This window comes from Lacerta agilis, chromosome 5 (genome assembly GCF_009819535.1).
Source record: "Lacerta agilis isolate rLacAgi1 chromosome 5, rLacAgi1.pri, whole genome shotgun sequence".
In the NCBI taxonomy this organism is placed as follows: domain Eukaryota; kingdom Metazoa; phylum Chordata; class Lepidosauria; order Squamata; family Lacertidae; genus Lacerta; species Lacerta agilis.
The window spans coordinates 61,181,467-61,200,832 of NC_046316.1; the positions used below are offsets into that span (position 1 = coordinate 61,181,467).

General features: G+C 43.1%; 3 protein-coding genes across 5 annotated transcripts in view; 1 reads left to right on the plus strand and 2 right to left on the minus strand.

The window, feature by feature from the left end:
• The window catches only part of PAK2 (p21 (RAC1) activated kinase 2), a 36,606-nt gene extending 31,756 nt beyond the window's left edge, over positions 1-4,850 (minus strand). Inside the window, exon 1 of the mRNA XM_033150151.1 lies at positions 4,610-4,850. The gene's annotated coding sequence lies outside the window, so the exon portion shown is untranslated. The remainder of the gene's footprint in view (positions 1-4,609) is intronic.
• A 5,550-nt stretch (positions 4,851-10,400) lies between these two features.
• On the minus strand, positions 10,401-17,059 carry PIGX (phosphatidylinositol glycan anchor biosynthesis class X). Of its 3 annotated transcripts, none has more exons than XM_033150154.1 (7): positions 17,042-17,059; positions 14,553-14,652; positions 13,613-13,670; positions 12,717-12,858; positions 11,984-12,197; positions 11,650-11,750; positions 10,401-10,571 (listed from the first exon to the last, which is right to left on the minus strand). In XM_033150154.1, the coding sequence occupies exons 2-7, from the start codon at positions 14,638-14,640 to the stop codon at positions 10,413-10,415; spliced, it is 762 nt and encodes a 253-aa protein (XP_033006045.1). In that variant the 5' UTR covers positions 14,641-14,652; positions 17,042-17,059; the 3' UTR covers positions 10,401-10,412. The 3 variants fall into 3 exon arrangements, with proteins under 3 accessions (XP_033006045.1, XP_033006043.1, XP_033006044.1); XM_033150152.1 differs by lacking the exon at positions 17,042-17,059 and adding an exon at positions 16,944-17,040; XM_033150153.1 differs by lacking the exon at positions 17,042-17,059 and having other exon boundaries at positions 14,553-14,720.
• Positions 17,060-17,651: 592 nt separating this feature from the next.
• On the plus strand, positions 17,652-18,900 carry CEP19 (centrosomal protein 19). The gene is made up of 2 exons (XM_033150155.1): positions 17,652-17,861; positions 18,492-18,900. Exons 1-2 carry the CDS (start codon positions 17,732-17,734, stop codon positions 18,848-18,850), a joined length of 489 nt encoding a protein of 162 aa, XP_033006046.1. The 5' UTR covers positions 17,652-17,731; the 3' UTR covers positions 18,851-18,900.
• Positions 18,901-19,366: the final 466 nt, after the last annotated feature.

Genomic DNA, 19,366 nt, shown 5'->3' on the forward strand with positions numbered 1-19,366 from the left:
TAGGATTTCAAGAAGTTTTGTAGTGAATGTGTAGAACTATTATTGTAAGTAGGATAGTAAAGTAAGGGAAATTCTTTTTTTTGGAAAATGTAGCAATGGTTGATTAAGAAGTATAATATCAAGTTAAAATTCAGAAAACCATTTGAAGGGACTGACGGAAGTCACGGCTTGGTAGCCAAATGGAAAATATATAAAATGTTTGTTAAGGACTATTGTAGTATTTTAGTGTAAAATATAAAAATTATATATATAAAAAAAAAAAAACAGACAGTACTACTAAAATTGACAAAATGTGGAATTATTAAACATCAAATGCCTTGACAACTGTATTTATAAATGTAATAAATATCCAATACACCTTGCAAGCAAGAAAAATGCCAAGGAAGGGGACCAAAACTTTGATAGCGGGAAACAAACTGGATGATGGTTATCTAACGATCTTCTTTAAAAATATATATTATCCATAAATTAAAGATTTTCAAGCTGTGTAATAGGAAATTCTGAGGTCCTCAGAGAAAATAAGTGGTGGCGGACAAGTTTTGCTGAAGAACACTTAACTATGTTATAGGTTTCTCATCACAATACAAAGTCACTGCTGTATTCTAGAGCATGACATTAAGACAGACTAATCAGTGCTCGCCCACCACCATTGATAATGCACCTTATAGCATGCCACCGACTCCTCTGTAATGGGACTGAGAAGCATGAGTAATCAGGGATAATCTCTCTCCACTAGTTCTGCTATTCATCTCAGAAAGGTTGGACTTATCAGAAAGATGAGAACTGACCTGCAGTGTTCCACAAGGCTCAGTATTAGCCCCAGATAATGCTCAACATCTCTATGAAGCTGCAGAAAGAAACTGAGCTTTTGAGTTAGATGCCATCAGTATGCCAAAGACATATTTAACTAATTATGTGTCTAGGAAGAGGCTTCTAAGTCCTGAGCTAGTTAGTGTCTAGCAGTTTGTGAGCAAGTGAAAGAGTCAAACTGAAACTGAATCTAGACAAGGTAAAAATGATGCTACAGAGTAATTGCAATGCACAAGGGAGTTGTCATACCTGTTTTAGAGGTAGTGGTATTCACCCCATTGAAACAGCTTAAGAGCCTGGGGTGCTTTTGTCCCAATAAGCATGTACTGGCAATGGCCAGGAGTGAATTTTACAGCCGCACTTGTTGAACCAGCTCCATTCTTTTCTAAAGCTGTGAGATCAAGTCCTATTGATCTATGCTTTTGTAGATTCAAGATTGGCAGGAAGCTACCCTTGTAGAAGACTCAAAAGGTATAGCTGGCTCAGAAGCCACAGCTCACCTTCTGATGTGTAAGGAGGGATGAACTTGTACAATTAACTGTTTTAGCAACAGCACAGCTTCATGTGAATTTCTGGGCCTAATCCAAGGTGCCAGTGCTCATCTTTGAATCACACAATTTCCAGCATCTGCATAGACACGATTTCCGGCACTGTGGAAGTGAGTCCCCGCTCCACACCGGTTTAGTGCAGCGCACAGGGACTTGCCGAGCGGACAGCTCAGTTCGGGGGTGCTTGTGGGCCATTTAAACAAACCACGTGGGCCACCTGTGGCCCATGGGCCGCAGGTTGCCGACCCTTGATCTAGAGCTCACGTGGAAGAAGAACATGGAGAAGAGCTTCAGACAATAACCACAGGTTCTGGGCCTGTTCATGTGGGGAAATATGATTCTTGAGGTAGTGGGGTCGTGAGCACATACGGCTTTACAGGTAAAAAGTAGTTCTGGAGGTCTGTTCTTAAGCCGAAACCGTTCTTAACATGAGGCGCACTTTCGCTAATGGGGCCTTCCGCTGCTGCCGTGCAACTTCCGCTCACATCCCAGGGCAAAGTTCGCAACAAGAAGCATCTACTTCCAGGTTAGCGGAGTTCATTACCCGAAGCATTTGTAACGAGGACGGTACGTAACACGAGGTTCCATTGTAGTAAAATGAGGCTTGGAAAAAAAATGCTCTGATTTGTCGGGTCAATCAGGAAGTTGTTAGCAACATTTATGGTGCTGGATATATTTTTTCAAACTTTAATATGCATAGCAAATGGTTCACATATATCAGAAATTTCTGGGGCCAAATACCCTTTTAGGAACTAATTTGTTGTCTGACTTGGCTGCCCAAATTTCTATGCCACTCTTAATCTGAGGATCACAAAGAGGTTTGCAATATAAAAACACAAAAATACATACCAAAGTACAACTAAAACAATACCACCACAGTTTAAAATGCCATAGATAGTTTAATTACCAGAGTTTCTCGAACTTGTGTCTCCAGCTATAGTTGGACTACAACTCCCATCATCCCTGGCCACTGGTCCTCCTAGCTAGGAATTATGGGAGCTGTAGTCCAACAACAGCTGGAGACACAAATTTGAGAAACACTTAGCCAAAGGACTGGGAGAAGAGATTTTTTTTGCCTGGCATCTAAAGATATGTAACAAAGGAAGCGCCGCCTTGCCCTGTTCAGCTATACCTGCTGTTGCTGCCACTTCTCCACCACACCTTCCACCTCCACGGCTGGCAGAGAAGTGGTACCAGCATAGGCACTAATTTTGGCAAGTTCTCACCAACACTACAGATACCGTCCTGCTTCTGCTTCTGCACCAGCAGCAGGATACTCATGGGGATGCCAGCTAGGGTACTTCTGTTGTCTGAGGCAGCCCCTCAGTCTGCCTAACGGCTGAGCCAGTTCTGCCAACACACACTGCTAGTGTGTTCAAAATCAGAGAAGAACACCCTTCCCATTTGATAATCTGAGACCAGGAGCTGATGTGACACTCCCATTCTCTAGTGATAGGCTCTGTAAGCAACACCAACAAATTTCAGCATATGCAATGTAAAATTATGAGCAGTGGCCTTATTTTAATAAATAGGGATGTTGCAGATATTTGAATGGGAAAGAACCTCAGCAACATTCCTTTGTGTTGTCCCCACATTCAGTCCAATACTCATCATGCCACCAAGAGGGCAACACTCTCTATGGGCAGTGTGGTGGAGAGAATAATACTGAGAAATATGGAGGGGTCACCTGACATCTCAACCTGCTAAGCATCCTCTTTCTTCTTCATGATACTTCTCTCTGTGACTCCAACAATAGGAACAGTGCAGGGACAGAACTGGCAGAGGCAGCTGTTCATACAAAGCACAGCCACCTCACCTTCTTGCTCATTACTTGCCCTCTTCCTCTGCACAGTACAATGACAGAGATTACAACCCATCACTTAATACTCCCTACCATGCTAGAATACCCACAGAACAAGGGAACTAAGCAAGAGGTGGAAGATCCAGCAGTCTTCTTTCCCTCCTAGCAGAGCATGGAAGTTTGGGGAGGTGATGTTCTTCTCTAGAAGCCTCTACTTCCCTGTTAGCCATATTTTTTTCAGCAGAGTGACAAGAGGAGGATTGGACCCCGTGAGGCTGCAACCACATGTTCTGCTTTCTTGTCCTATATCACACTCACTCTGGATGGGGTAGTAGGAATGATTGGGCTTGCTGGGCCAATCCTTACTACTACACAACCCAAAGAAAGATCACAGAGAAGCCAAGCCAGAGGTTGGACAAATGTGCAAACAGCGAATTGCCCTCTTACACTCCTGTGTTGCTGAGAGCGACAAGAGGGGGAGAGAGCAGACAGGAAAGCGAACAGACAAGGGCTGTAGCCCAGGCTTTCTCCACCAGACAGTTAAGAGAGAAGATCAGCGAGGAGACAGGAGGTACTACTGAGCTCTCTGATTCTTCATAGGCTCTCCCTGGGCAGTAAAACTGGTTCCAGTTCTCCGTACTGAGTTTGAGGAGAGAGGGGTTGGGAAGGCAGAAGCAGGAACCGCGCCCGCCCCCTCTTGCTCGACCTTTACCCCAACACCTGCTGGAAGGAGCGGGCAGGTGAGTAGTTGGAGACAACGGCGGCAACAGCAGCAGCCCCGTACGTCACCTGCGCTTGAGGTGGGTGCGGTGGGAGACGGAAGCGCTGCTCTCAACTGTACAAGTAGGGACACCCAAGCGGCCTGGCCAAGAACTCAAAATCCCCTATGAGTGAAGCACCAAAGACCATGAGGAATTTGTCTGCCTGCTTCTGGGTGGATGGAGAGAGGAGTGGTTTTGAGCTCCCTTACTGAGGAACCCTGCGATTAAAAAACATCCTCCTCCCAAGCCCGTTTTAAAACCGCGAAAGCGCTAGGAAGGCGTAACCCCGAACCGGTTTGCGCTTTTCAACGTTACGGAAGATGATTCCTGTGCAGGGCGACCGCCCTTTGTCCGTCAGGTAATGGGGAGCTCCGCCGCGGCCTCCTCCCCGCCGCCCCGTCTCCTCGCCCACCTGCTCGCAGCGCCGCAAAGTGCAGGGGGAAAAAACCCCTTTGCCTTTCTTCCTCCCCGCGGCCGCTTCTCCACCGCCCCTCGGGCACTTCCTCCTCAGAGCTGTGGTGGGAGCCTCCGGGAAGCGCAGCCTCTGGGCCTGCGGAGCTCGCTCGCTCGCTCGCTCTTCCTCCTGCGAAGGCGAAGCGCCGACCACACTCGCTCACTCCGTCACACACACACAACACACACACGCCTCTCCCCCCCCCCTCCGCGCCTAGGTCTCCGCTCCTGCCCACCTTCTGCCAAGAGCTCCCGCAGCCCTCCAGGCCGCTTCGCACGCCTCAGGCACCAGCCGAGCTCGCCGCCGCCGCCGCCGCCGCCCCGTTGGCTCGCTGTCTCGAGATCTGCAGGGCAGGGCGCGGCCTCCTACAATGGCGGGAGGGCCACCGGGCGGCCAGAGGAGAAGCAAGCGGAACCGCCGCGCGTGGCCACAGCCCGGGAGAGGAAGGGGCGGAGCTGGCCAGGCGGCTCCTGGCGCAGACGGCGGCGCGAAAGGTGGGCAGGGCCGCCGAGCGGGCGTGGAAAGAACGGCGCTGAGACCACAACTCCCAGCATGCACCGGGGACGCAGCGGCGCCTCCGCTTCTCCCCCGGGCCGCCTGTCTAGAAGCAAGTCTTTTCGCAGGGAGAAGAGAAAGCTAGAAGGGGAGATGCGCTTGCCGGTGACTTGGGGCCCCTGGAGACAGCTTGCGGTTTGGGAAGAGCAGAATAACGGGTGTCTCTTCCCTCATAGAGTGTGTCTGTTGCTTTTAAACTGTGTTTCCTATTTAAAAAATAAATACCATGTTAATTTATTTATTTATTTATACTCGCTCTTGCCCATTTTAAATTTAGGACATTGCTGGATATTGTTCAGTAAGTAAGAATTGCAGTATATTCGGTGTAATTTTTAGTAGGAACTGGTCAGTGTAGCGTTTCCGTTTGGTTGTTCGGTTCTTGGGGAAAGGGGAGTACAGTATATGGGACGTTATTGCTGCTTAAATTAACTAGCATTCGTAATTATTACCTAAGTTGCTTGAAAGTTGCAACTTGAGCTTCTTTGTAAACTTCCCTAAAAATGTTACTAGGGAAGCAGGCAGGGGAAGACCTCAACATCAGACTTGTAAGGAACAGCGCTTGCTGAGCAGCTCTGTTTCTCTTTCAGGCTCAGGGCCATCTCCTCCATTGGGCTGGTGGCGCACTGCGCCAGGGCGCAATGGCCTTGAGGGCGCTGGTGGCAGCGACCGCCGGCAGCGCCCTCCGGCTGCCCACCTCTTCTCGGGCTGCACTCGGCAGGTGGCTGAACATCCGCGCCCGCCCAGAGGATTTTCCGCGCAGTGACCACGTGATGCGCGCCCCAATCCCTCCATGCGGGAGACGTGTCAGGCTTGTTTGGCAGCGGCAGCACACAGTGGCCCGCGCCGAGAGGCTGGTGGACGTAGCTGGGATCACCTGCCCACCTCACCTCTCCTCCTTGGTGCGTCCCGCCCGGCAGGGAATCCCCTCTGCCAGTCTGTCTTCCGCTCCCCGCAGCACCGCATTCCGGGGCGCCTCAGGGGCCGCTCGCTCTTTCGCGGCTCCAGAAGCCACTTGCTGGGCTCCCACCGCCCGCCGCCTCGCTCTCGGGCCGCCTTCCCCATGCTGCCCACTCTGCAGACTGTGCGATAGTCGCACAAGAGGTGTCCGGCGTGGGCCCTCGCCCTCAGTGCCTCCCCACAGCGGGGCTTGGAGGGGCTTACTTGCTGCCACCACCCGCCACACCACGCCACACTCTGGCTGCCCGCCGCGTCTGGCCCTGCCCAGTGGAGCACGAGGGGCGCTGGAGGGATCTTGGCGCCAGGGCGCTGAATATACTTAAGACGGCGCTGTTCAGGCTCTCTCCCTTGGCACAACTCCAGGGCAGCTTTTGATACAGGGACAACTTTATTAAACTCAACACATACAAACACTCAGTAGACTCCCTCTTGTGTTGACACAGATGACACAATCCCTCCTTGCTCTAACTGAATTGTCTGTATTATTATTAACTGTTCTTGCATCTGGCCCTTCCTCACGGAGCCCAGGATGGATAACAGACATAACATTAAGAACAAAGTTAAAATCATTATCTAAAAAGCAGTAATGTACTTAAAAACACAAAACCATCAGAATTTAGTTATACCAGTACAGTACTTTCATTCTTGCTAGGCACCCAAGGCTTGCACACACAGAAAAGTGTGTTTGCTGTTGCCTCTGCAAAAATGACCTGGGATCTGCAGATATCCACAAACCTAGACACAGTTCCTGCCTCCTTCCATCCTCCTAGCCCTCTGGTTTAGATAATGAGCTAGCTTCTGATCAGATCACAGCCAGCAATCACCAAACATTCAAGCATTCTCATGCCCTCCTTACCCATACAGTAGAGTATGAAAGACTTATCTTCAAAAATGAACACCTCAGTGTTATGTATTGAAGTTCTCACCCTAGGCCACTAGGGGTGTTGTGTATATAGTTTCACTCTGCCCACCGTGACTGCAGTTCTCACTCAGGTCCACATGCAAATGAAGGATTGAGAGTGCCGTTCACGGAATTGGGTAGCTAGAGAGTTATTGTTGCATGTTACTGAGTACTATATAAGCAGGCTGGCTCAGCCCTTCTGTTCAGTTCTGTTCCATCCTGAGAATTATGAGAGCTGCTTGGAGAATCACTGTGTCATCTGCTATGTCCACCCACTACTTAATACTCGGTATCACCATTTTTATTTAAAATACATGTATGTATCATTTTACTGTCTTTAAAGTCATTCACATCTGCTGAATGGAAAAGTATTAACCATAAACACAGAAGCCTGAAACAATGCTGCCAACATACCGTTAAATTCCAGATAAAATCAGTGATACACTTCAAAAACAACTGCAGCAGCCACAATGCCAAAGCAATTACTAAGTGATTGACTCAAACCAGACTGGAAAACAAATTAAACCCAACCCAGATCAACAGGAAAGAATTCCCCTAGTACCTGGAATACAGTCAAGGTAGTGCCAAATCAATCTCCTTTGGGAAGGAGTTCCATAACTGAGGATGCAACCACCTAAAATCTGCCCCTACAAAGCAACCAAGTGAATTTCAGTTCTAGATGAAAAACCAGATTGAAGTGGGTTTACAGTTTCATTCAAAACTTATGATGGTATAAGCTAAAGTGGATATTTTCATGTTTACTTAACACTTAGCCATTCTTTTAACAATACTGAGAAAGTCATGATGGGAAAAATAAAGGCCTAAAAGCCTGGCTCATTCCACATTTGGCATGTTTCTCTGGCCAATATCACTAGATGTACTGATTTCTGCAAGCCAAACCCAAAGAAAGTTAACAATGAATCACCCTCTAGGAATCAGAAAAAGCAGTGTGAACATACACCCTCCCTAGTGACTATACAACATGTAACACTAAAAAAACAGAACTCATAATACTGACACTGGTGCAGCGTCTCTTTGCTTATATAAACACCAAGGCCAGGCTGGCATAGAAAAAATATATCTGAGGGTACAAGAAATTTCCCATGGGACAAGTTCTATCTTGTATGATCAGCTAGAAAGAAAAAACAAGCAGAGAGCTTGCTTGCCCATTCAGCATTTCCAGCTCAAGGCAACAGCTAGTGCTGCCAGGGGGACTCTGCAGCAGCATATTATATTTCCCCCCCTCAGTTCCTTGTTTGTGGAAATATTAAGCAGAAACATCCATTCCTTTTTTTAAAATGTGCACGTTTTTATAAATTAAAAGTACACTGGTCCTTGAGAGAGATTGCATAGCGTTTTCTTTAAAAAGATCAGCCTCTTTGCGATAGATGGTATTTGGGAAATCTGAGCCACAGCTGGCTGCAGATACATCAAACTGGCTGCATGCTAACCACCCACCCAATATAGTTACCGATATACACATAACTTGTCACCTTCTTCCAAACAGCCCTTTTAATGTTATCACTTTAGCACTACAATTATGTTTTGAGTGGGTGGAGGAGAGAGATGTACAATAATTGAATGGGAGCCAGAGCAAAGAGTGCAAGCAACAACTTTATGTCTGCCTTCCAGCTCCTACAGAAATTGATGCTGACAGCTGGAATCCTTCTATTGACCTTTCATACTATTTACATATCCTGAGGCTTCGGCCTCTCACTTCACCTCCAGTTCCATACAACAGTTGTTTTTCCGTTAAACAAAACTAGCATCACCACCAAAAGACAAAGCTGTCTGCAAACCCTTAGATATCATTCCTAGATGTCCAGGCACTTTCCAGTAAGTGTAGAAAATAAACTAATTTCCGGTAAGTTTCATCCTGTCAAAATAATTTACACATTGAATAAGCCAAGCAACTTGTTTGTACACTGTACATGTATTCTCTGGACAGACTCAACACACAAATTCTGCCATTTTTCCAGGACACAAGCTATTCTGTGTTGGAAAATGTGCTCATAATTTAATGTTGATGCGCATTCATATGCTTTTTCTGCTGCAAATACACAGATCCAACTAGCAAGGTACTGAAGGACCTGTATTGGGAAATATAATTGTGCAGCACTTTTGAAAAGGATCTTTTGAATAAATCTATGACTTCATGGAGAACTATCTTCATGCTTTTTCTATACGATTTTGTTAGGCATGCTTCCATTTTGATTTTATCAATACAATTTTTTGCATGGAACTATTTCTATTCCATCATACCTAATGAACAAATCCAGACTTGCAGTTCAAAAGTCTTATGTATCAAATGCATCTAATCTTACCAAAAGGGGAAACATTTAAACATGAAACTTCTTGATGACATGATTAAGAGGACCAGCTTTGGATCCACAGTATGCAGTATAAAACTGTCAAGTTGACATTAAACCAAAAGGAAACAAGGATAAGATAAACAACTGAAGCTCACAGCTGTCCTCCCATTATGTGCTACAGCTGCTCATATATGGAAAGTGGAGAAACAAAAATAACCCATCTGCAATTGTTTTCTGCAGTGGCTCCCTTCCCCCAAACAGATGCAGAGCAATCTTCACAGAGAACCTGAGGTAGTAGCTGAAGTATTGCCTCAGCGATCATCATTCAGCACTTTGTGCGGGGAGAACAAAAGGCCAGTGTTAAAAGCATCTCATCAGCTAGCGAAAGATGCCACAGAACAAGTCTTTTATATAGTTTTAGTGGAGATCCAAAGAAAATTCTTGATAATTCAGAGAAAAGACCAGTACAGGTAAGAAACAACCAAATGACATAAATTCAGCCATAAACTGCAGCTGTACATTAAAGAAAGAGGCATTTTCTTTTATTTATGAATTGGTAAATATTTTATGCTGTCCACAAATATGGAAAATGGCACATCTTTCCCTTTGAACCTATTTTGCATACTAGCAGCCACTTGATGTGTGAAGTTTGTTGACAATAGAAAAGTTAAGAATCTTTGGAGCTGCTCACTTTTTCCATTAATGAAGCAATTTCCTCCCTGTATTTCCTTGTATTTTCAACGCTCATGATTTACATCCAGTGTTTTCTCAGAACTTGGAATAACTCCACCTGTTCTGTTATCTTCTGAGACATATTTATCCAGTTCATGGTTTAAAAATGAACATTTATGAACTTCCTTCCAAAGTATTATTGCCACTTATAATTGTTTCTATTTGTCTGATATGTATGATTGACTACACATGAAAAAAGAACCTGTGTTTGTTTGTTTTTAGAGATCAAAAAATTCTCCATTCCCCCCTTTTATTGGTGATATCAGAATTGTTAAGTTAGGCAAATTTCACTATTTCAAATTTTGATTACATGGCAATTTTGAAGGCACATATTTAACTGATACTAGATCAGCCTATTCAGGAAACATGTACAAAGTTGGGGGGAGGTGGGGAGGAGACTAGAACAGATCAAAAGCAATGCAGCCAAGCATATGATACTGCACAGTCAAGTAAGAGGCACTTGGCCTGCTCCCAGTCTGTGATGCTGGGCCAATTCTAAGCCTTTTCTTCTGTTCCTGTCTCTGGTTTGTCTGGTGTATTTAGAGAGTTTTTCCGTGATGATTCAATAACCTTGTTCGGTTTTACTGTGAGCTCTGAACAAAGGAGAAGCATCCATGCTTGAATAAAGCTGAAAGGATAAGACTGGAACACAATATTGTGGTAGCAAGAGTCACTGTGCATACCAACATGAGATGGTGTTTGAGCCCAACTGGTATCTGCAGTTTCTGTTCTTCGGTTACCTACAAAAGAAGAGTTGCACATTAGAAGTCAATTAAGGCCACTTTCATTCAAAATGTATATTCCATACATGTCATCACAATTTAACTGTAATCATTTCTCTTCCTATATTCTTATTCTTATTCAAGATTTTCTTGATTTACAAAAGTGTGTGCAATGCCTCTCTTATTCCCCCCCCCCATGTAACATTTTTACAAATCAGTTTTGGTTGTTGAGACATTAGGGAGAAAAGGGGGGAAGAGGTGGTTGGGATGGGGGGATGGGTGAGGTGGGGGGATGATGTTTCTATTTTCCTTAATATATGTAGGGTTTGCTGTCAGCGTTGTTTGTGTAGGTTCTCTGTTGTTCGCTCTTCCTATATTCTTTAATTTAAAATGTATTGCAATCCAGCCGTCCCATACCTTTCAGAGCCCGGGGCAGCTGCTCCTTGATTCCTTCAGAAGCAGGCAACATAGCCTTCTTGGTCTTGTCAGACCAGAGAAGAACTTCCTCACATCATCTATCTTACCACTCATTTCCAGTTATTTTATCCACAAGAGAAAATCTCTGCCTCTTTCCCCTTCCCATGATTCCTTCTGAGGTTTATTAGTCACCAGGAACAGTGTGGAAATTCCCACCTTATCAGCCCCACCCTTATCTACCTACAACCTATACTGGCTGCTTTCTGGTCAGGAGACTCACAAGCAAGCAGCTTATTAGCCTAGCAGTCTGTTTCAGCATCTTAAAAGTTGCCTTGCACCAACCAACTTTACAGAGCAATCCTACACATGACTATTCAGGAGCAAGTTCCAGGAAGTCCACTGGAGTTTCCTCCCATGTGCAGGGAAGGGATTGTAGCCTTAAATCATTTTTCCATATAGCAATGTGGTGAAAAATCTGAAGATTAGCATTTCCAGCCAAACAGCCTTCTCATCTGGAAACAGGAACTACAATCTTATGAACATTTAGGCTACTTAAAATCCCAGTGGAGCCTATTTACCAGGACCAAGCAGTGACAAAAAATTAAAACAGATGAATAAAAATTGTTACAGACAGATCTATTTCTAGAAAAACTAAGAGATGTAAGAAGTATGAACACACATCTTTGAACTTCATGCTATCCCAATGGCATGTGTGTGTATTCTTCTGAGAACATGGAGCTTCTATTTCAGTTTCTTTCAAACATTCCAGTGAAAGGAATACTAAAAGAGAGGGGGGAAACAGAACATAAACAATATTCAGGAAAGAGATCACTCATATTTTTCATGAAGTATGTCTCTCAATTCTGTATCTATCTTTACACATCACCTTAATGCTTCTATAAAAAATATAACATTTTATCCCCAAATTTTTAATGAATCTATATTGCCCTTTTTTATTCTTCTTCCAATTGTTCCCATTTTCATTCCCCAAAGAAGAAATCAGTCTTGCTTACATTTTTGGCAATGCATCAATAGATCTGGACTTTTCAGTACAGTAGAGATTTTCCCATCATTCTCTGCCGGCCGATGATACCGGCAGTGCAGAGGTAATAATGCTCTAAAACACGAAAAGCATTCAGGGTCAGGTCTCATATAAACGAGGACAGAAACGTCAGCAGCTAAGTACTCGGGAGCTTCCAAATCTATGTTATCTGCCATCATCAATGCCTGTAGAAAAAGTATAACAACATAATTAAAAGCAGGGCATTATTTCAGAATATAATCCCATTATAGGCAGTAGCACCACAGCTATCTTGCAGAGGAGCCCCAAGGCTGGTACCAGTGACATATTCATGTACAGTACTCGTCTGTTAGTAATGCAGTACAGTTGACTCCCCACTTATGCGAGAGTTACATTCTGTGAAATGTTACAGGTAGGTAGCCGTGTTGGTCTGCCATAGTCAAAACAAAGGATTTTTTTATTTTGTTTATTTTGTGAAATGTTCATAACTGGGGAGTCCTCTGCAGTACCTTTATACAGACACACATACATACACAAATTTTATTTATTTATTTAAAGTGTCCCCGGATTCATTGAAAAAAAATCTGGTAACCTTACTCATAACAGTTTGCTTCCAAGAAGGGACAGGTGCTTGTATGCCATTAGAAGCCTAACTTTATGTACATCTAGCTATTTTGTGCCCCATTAGCTTTCCCTGCCCACAAACGTCATCCCAAAAACCTTACCTCAGTGAGATTGTGCTTTTGTAAAGATGTCAATTCATAGGGGTCCACATATAGTCCTTTTGGTAAGTGTACCTTAGTTGCCACCATGCAGCTTCTGAGGCTTTCATCAGCTGTACTGATATTTACCTGAATCAGCAGGTTTCTAATATTTAAAACAAGAAGCTTTTACAAGGGAATGCCATCAAAACATACCAATCTCACTTGTGTATAAAGTACTTTTAAAAGACTGTGTTACTATATATTTTTAATCTGAAGGGTTTTTTTTCCTACAGCTACAGGGCCCCACATACTTGGGTGTGGGGAAACTGAGAATGTTTCTGAGAGATTTATCACCAACGTTCAATTTTATGTGTTTTAATTGTTTGGTTGTAAGTTGCTTTGTGTTGCCCTGGGCAAGTTAAAGCAACTAACTAACGAACCAACTAGTGTTTTAATTGTAGCTGTGTGTCTTTTTCCATATTTCTGCTCTGAGACCATTTTCTGGTATGTGGCAATAAATAAATGGTAATAAACCCCACTGAAACTTGGAAGAAACTCACAACATATAACTTTTTCATCTTTGTATTAATGGACAGTTGAAGCTGAGAAGTCTCAATCTAATTGGCTCTGCATCGCTTTAATTGCACTAAGATTCAATGCAACTAGGTATTGGTCTGAGTTTTCTATGAATCCATGTGACTTAAGATACACTGCAACTTTTATTAACAATTGTTCAATAGAGTACCAGCATCCCCCACCATCCATAAACATGCCACTAGTACATTTAGTTTAACATATCAGTTCACTTGACTACATACATACTGCCATGGTAAAGCAGATGCAAAAGTCTGAAGAATTCAGGTCTTAAGACACTAATAACAGAAGCACTAATCAATATCTGTTTGTCATAAACCCACCTGTGAAAGCCATCTTTCAAAAGCTGTTGCCTGACCTCAGGACACATGTTCTGTGCATCTATAAAAACAGAAAATACATGAGAAACTGACATATTTTAAAGCAATCTAAAACATCATTTCAACACAGTCAGAGTTTGTTCTTCTGTTCTTTAGGAGCGCCTTTTACAGGACAGAGGAACTGAAGTAATTTTGATCAATAAAAAGATTATTCTCTCTTGAAGCCATGGCAGACAACAGACTTTTAATCCAGTATTGCAATTAGTTGCTGACTAATAGCCTAAATAACTCAGTGGCAACCACACTAGCCTTTCCACTTCCCTACCACCAATTCTAGAAGGCACAGCTTACAGCTAAATAAAAACAAAGGATCTCTGTTTGCAGTGAGCCTCCCACTATAAAAAAAACTGAGCGTTCCAACAACCCGAACACTCCACTGTTTCTGACAGTGTTCCCTCTACGTCAGAGAAAGGAAAAGAAGCTAGCAACAATCAGAAATCATCATTGTGTTTCCCTGGGTAGAGAAGCAATGCATAAATCAATGGCTGTGGATTTCTCCTCAGGGTGGAGGAAGACATTCAAATGCAGCAGAAGAAGGGATGTGCTAGGAGTAGATATCAAAACACTTGTTTCTAATTAGGCAGTTTAAATATTGCCATCCAACCACTCACAATGGTCCACTCCTGTGGACTCAGTGGACTGCTCAACAATGTAAAATGATTGTACATAAAGGAAAAAGACATAAAACAAGCTTATTGAATGTGTTAGAATATAGCCAATAAAGCAATGAAGTGGATTTGCATACATGTATTAAAAATGCAAACACAATATCAATAAAGGACAGTTAAGCACTATGCAACACATATGGTATCCAATAAAAAGGATAATGTACAACGTTTTTTCACCAACTAGCTTCAGGAAAATAACGTGGATTTCAACTTACACAAGCATTTTGGTATGCACCCCCAAAAAATGATCCAAAATAAGTGGATACTCATGTGAAGAAGCACATTCTTTTCCTGCTGAAACATCTCAGAATAAAACTGCAAGGAAAAACAAATCACATTAAAGAATAGGAGCTTTTGTCCATGGCTTAGAACTTGAGACCAAACTGTGTGGAAGTAACAGTAACAATTAATTCACTCTAAGAGAAGTCTTTAAATGGAAATCCCCATGAAAGAAAATAAGCAAAGTGAAACATTATTGCTTTTAGGGTATGTGCATTTTTCCGGACCTTCTCAGGATTATATCACAGCGTGCTTTGACTCAAACTATGAATGTTTGTGTCCCAGTTACACTGAAAGCCTGAGATAAGGTAGAACTTTACAACAATGGAGGAATATAAGATATACATTGCCATGTCCATATGGGCCCTACAATTATCCATCTGAAGGGCATGTTTAAATCAATGTCATCCCCGCTTATATGTCTCTGAAACCCAGTGTCTCTAACAAAATTAACAAAAGTGTAACTTAGAATCACTTAACTCAGTCATGTGAATACTCTGATCATATATATATATATATATATATACTGTATACACACACACACACACACACACACATATATATATATATATATATATATATATATATATATATATATATATATATATATACCAACACACACACACACACACACACACACACTGCAACCAAGACTGGAAAGTTAGATTTCTGTATTTAACTTTTTAACTTATCTAGCCTAAACTGCATTAAAAATTTATTGTGTAGTATTTATTGTGTAGTTAAAAATTTATTGTGTAGTAGGTGTTCATGATAAGCAATGCACTCCCATCCATATCCTCAGACAAGAAAAAAGAATGTGGCAGGTGGGCTGGGTGGGGAAATGACTCCTGCTTGGAAGTGGAAATTGGCACTGTGGGAAGATAACCAAGGAAAATCAACACTCTATTCATGTCAAGATAATGGCACTGCGGCACCTAAGCCACATTGTGTCACAGAATCAGAGATCACAAGTGTATAGCCTGTGGGAAGATCTGTGTATTCCCCATTCTTTCCCTTTTTGGAAGAAAACCAGGGACAAAAAACCAGGGACATAACTACTCCACCCTACAGCCTTTTCCATCTACTGTTGTGAATGTTCTTTGAAGGTGCCTTGACAGATACTGTCCAATATGCGGACAGTATTCTACCATGTACAGTATATGGATTTATAAAGCCTTAATGTGGCCGAACAAATAATATGTATGTTACTTTGTATGTATTAATTATTATGTATGAACTGGCACTTTTACAAGTGCCACATGTTTGTTCCACACTTGCAAGAAACCAATACTCCAGTGTGACAGTGTTTATTCTATAGAACTCCCTCCCCACTGATATTAGGCAGGCACCTTCACTGTATTGTTTTTGGCATCTGCTAGATTTTTTTTAGGCAAGCTTACCTATACTTTATTTAATTATGTACATTGTTAAAAACTGCTGGTTTTACTTATATTTGCTCTTAACGTTCAGTTTTATCAATATCTTTGTTCCGTTTATCATTTATTTCACAAAATGTACATACCACTTGAATGTAACCACTTTGGGGTTATGCATGATTAAGCAGTATACAAATTCTGTTAAACAAATAATATAAATAATGTGTTTCCAATCTCATGCATGCTATATATTTACACCATCCATACAAGAGGGCTCCTGTTTTTGCCAACTACGTTCTCTTGGGAGCCTTGAGCTTCACAGCCAAGAAGCCTGCCCGAGCCATCAACAGACTTACAAGGAAATAAGCGCTAGTGAAATAATATATTTTTTTTCTCCGCATAGAATAGGAACCATATAAAAAAAGAAGAGCCTTTTACTTGTCGTGTTAAAGACGCTTCTGCCAACAGTTTGGAATCTTAATTTAAGCAAATTAAATTATTTTGCAAACTCGCACGAGGCAGGAACATTCAACCTTCCGAGGAATACCTATCTCAAGCATTTGGGGACACAAAGGGAGAGAGGGGGATCGATCCAAAAACTAGTTTGGATTTGGATTTAGTGAGGGCGAGTGCAACTTTCTGAAGCAGAAACCACCCAAGGCTCCCCCGGAGAGAAGATCTAGCGGTGCCCCAGGACGCAGCTCTTTCGCTTGGTCTACTCTAAATGTCACTCTAGGCGACGCTGCTAGGCGACCATTCCCACGGCCCCTGACCAGGGGCTCTGCGAGCGAAGGCTGGCGGTCCGCAGAGCCACTGAGCTCCCCCACCCGCTTTCCGAAAGCACCCAGTCGAGAGTATCCCCTCGGACATGTTCTTCTATTCTGCCTCCCGGGCTGAAGATACGAGGGCCGCGGGGTCTAAATCCCAGACAGCCCAAAGATGCCCCCTTACTTCATGCACGCGCCGCCTCTTCCGCCCACAACCAAGGTCCTCCTCCCTTCCAGAGCGTCCTCATGGGCGCCTGACTTGGAGAGCATAGTTGGACTGACATCCACCTAGCCAGGGCCTCCGCCTCCGCCTTTCTCAGGACCATAGAGAGAAGAAAAGGAAGCGAGGAAAAGCAAAGAGAAGCTCCTGAAGCGCCGCGGAACCTCTGCACAGACGTCTCTTAGCAGGCACGTTCATGGACGGCAATGCCGAAGGGGGCCTGAAGGAGCGGCGGCAGCGCCGCTGAGCCGTTGTCATGGTGACGAGTTGAATGCTGGGGCGCGTGCGCCGCGCTGTGGCTGTAGCAGATGCAGAGGAAAATAGGAAGCAGTGGGGTCCTTGGGGCCTCGGAAAAAGGAAGGAGCTGCGGTGCGTGCGCAGGCCGGGCAGAGGCTGGGATTCGGTTTCTCCTTCGCTTGCCTTAGTCGCCCTGCTCGCCTTTGGAAACAAACTGTTTTTTAAAAACTGAGGAGTCGCACCGCTGAATGGGGTCTAAGAGGGAACCTCTCCTAGGTGGTGAAATACGAGTTTCGCTATTCAATGCGCAGTGCCACTTAAGCTTGCCTTTGTGAAGTCACTGGCAGTCAGCTGGCAGTTTTTAATATCTGAAGTGGGATCCTGTTTCATAAGTCGTTTTAAACTTCTTGGTCCTTTTGAACACCGCTAACGTGTCTCAATATCTTATAAAAATAAAAAAGTTGGTTCACTGGGCATGAATGAATGTAGTGTCTTCTGACTGAGCCTGCAGCAGGATGTCTTACGTGGCAAAGAAATGTGGCATCAAATTAAACCCTCCCGCTATTGTTTTAATCTATGAAGATCAGCTCAGGAATAATATACGCAAGCGCATCATGCCTATCCGGAATTTCTCAAAGTTCTCAGGTATAGCATGCTTATTTTTCTAACCTATCGTCGGTCCCTTCCCCAAATAGGCAAGTTCAGATATTGCTGCCACCACAGGAGTTTGTCTAACACAACCATCACCAAACTGGTGCTGTCCAGATGCTTTGAACTACAGCTCCCATCAGCTCCAATGAGTGGCTGCTGGCTAAGGCTGATGGGAGTTGTAGTCCAAAACTTCTGAAGGGCACCAGGTTGATGAAGCCTGATTTAGCAGCTCAGCATTGGAGGTGGTGGACAATCCAATATGCAGGGGAAAAGGAATAATTCCTTAAGCACAGGTGGGAATACTGGCAACAAACTGTAAACTACACATTGTTTAGTTATTGAATGCACTTGACCACATTCAGGATTGTGTTTGAGAAAGGTACTGCTTCAGTCGTTTAGTTCTTAAGCTTTGATGTGTGTTATAGTGGAATTTGGCTTTTCACTCCACAGAAGTCTGCATCTCCCTCTGTTCCTCACACATAGGTGTGAAAGAGGTGGGAAATAGTCCTCAGAGACATATAGTTCCGGATTAGCTTTAGGAAAAACATTTTAAAATGCATATTTACAAATAAACAAAATTATGAATTTTTGTTACCTGGGCTTTTTGTCTTTTCATTGGTGCAGATTGCAGCAGGGCAGCAGAACAGCTAAAGAATAATCCTCGGCACAAGACTTATTTAGAAGGTGTCTCAATGGAACAGCTACAAAAATTACACAATTTGCTGAGATGCCAGTTGGGGGGACAAAATCTAACTCAGAGTCTGGAGCAAATTCAGCGGGAAGAAACAATTGACCCAGAAGAGGACCTGAACAAACTAGATGACAAGGAGCTAGCCAAAAGGAAAGAAATTATGGATGCACTGTTTGAAAAGAACAGGAAAAAGAAAGATGACCCTGATTTTGTCTACAATGTAGAGGTGAAGTTCCCACAAGAAGAGCTTGAAGCCTGTGAGTGGGATGATGAATCAGATGATGAGTTTTGATCCATAATCAAGCCGTGGATTGATAAGTCTTCTCATATTGGGAATATATATCGCATATATATCATATTTTAGCAACCAAACTTGAGTAATCAGTCAGCTGCTACATTTTATACTGTGAAATTAGATCAAGACTTACATTTTTTTTTAAAATGTAAACACGTTAATGAAAAAGTGTTCGGAGGTGCTTGATGAAAAAGATACAACCAGACTCAAAAGAGTTTTATATAGACTGTATGCTAGTTCTTTGCCATTGTAAATAAAACAATGGATGTACTTCAGTACTTCACATTGCAGCATTAACTTTGCAAAAAAATTAACTCTGCAAGTAATTGTTTTCTTATTTATTGTTTTGCAATGTTGTTTATTTACCAGAGGTGCCAATGTGTCCGTTCAACTTCCAAACTTTCAGTTACCTCTCTCACTTTTTTAAATTGCATCAGAATATGAGCTACAATATTTGATAGTTGCAATATTACTGTTTCACACTAAGGTGATAACATTATTATTATTATTATT

Excerpts from the sequence above, each read along its gene's own strand:
- PIGX (XM_033150154.1), bottom strand. The coding sequence starts at position 14,640 with ATGTTTCAGCAGGAAAAGAATGTGCTTCTTCACATGAGTATCCACTTA. Across the intron at positions 13,671-14,552 it reads GTGCATACCAAAATGCTTGT|ATGCACAGAACATGTGTCCT; the intron begins GTAAGTTGAAAT and ends CTGTTTTTATAG. Across the intron at positions 10,572-11,649 it reads ATAGCATGAAGTTCAAAGAT|GTAACCGAAGAACAGAAACT; the intron begins GTGTGTTCATAC and ends CTTCTTTTGTAG.
- CEP19 (XM_033150155.1), top strand. The coding sequence starts at position 17,732 with ATGTCTTACGTGGCAAAGAAATGTGGCATCAAATTAAACCCTCCCGCT. Across the intron at positions 17,862-18,491 it reads GAATTTCTCAAAGTTCTCAG|ATTGCAGCAGGGCAGCAGAA; the intron begins GTATAGCATGCT and ends TCATTGGTGCAG.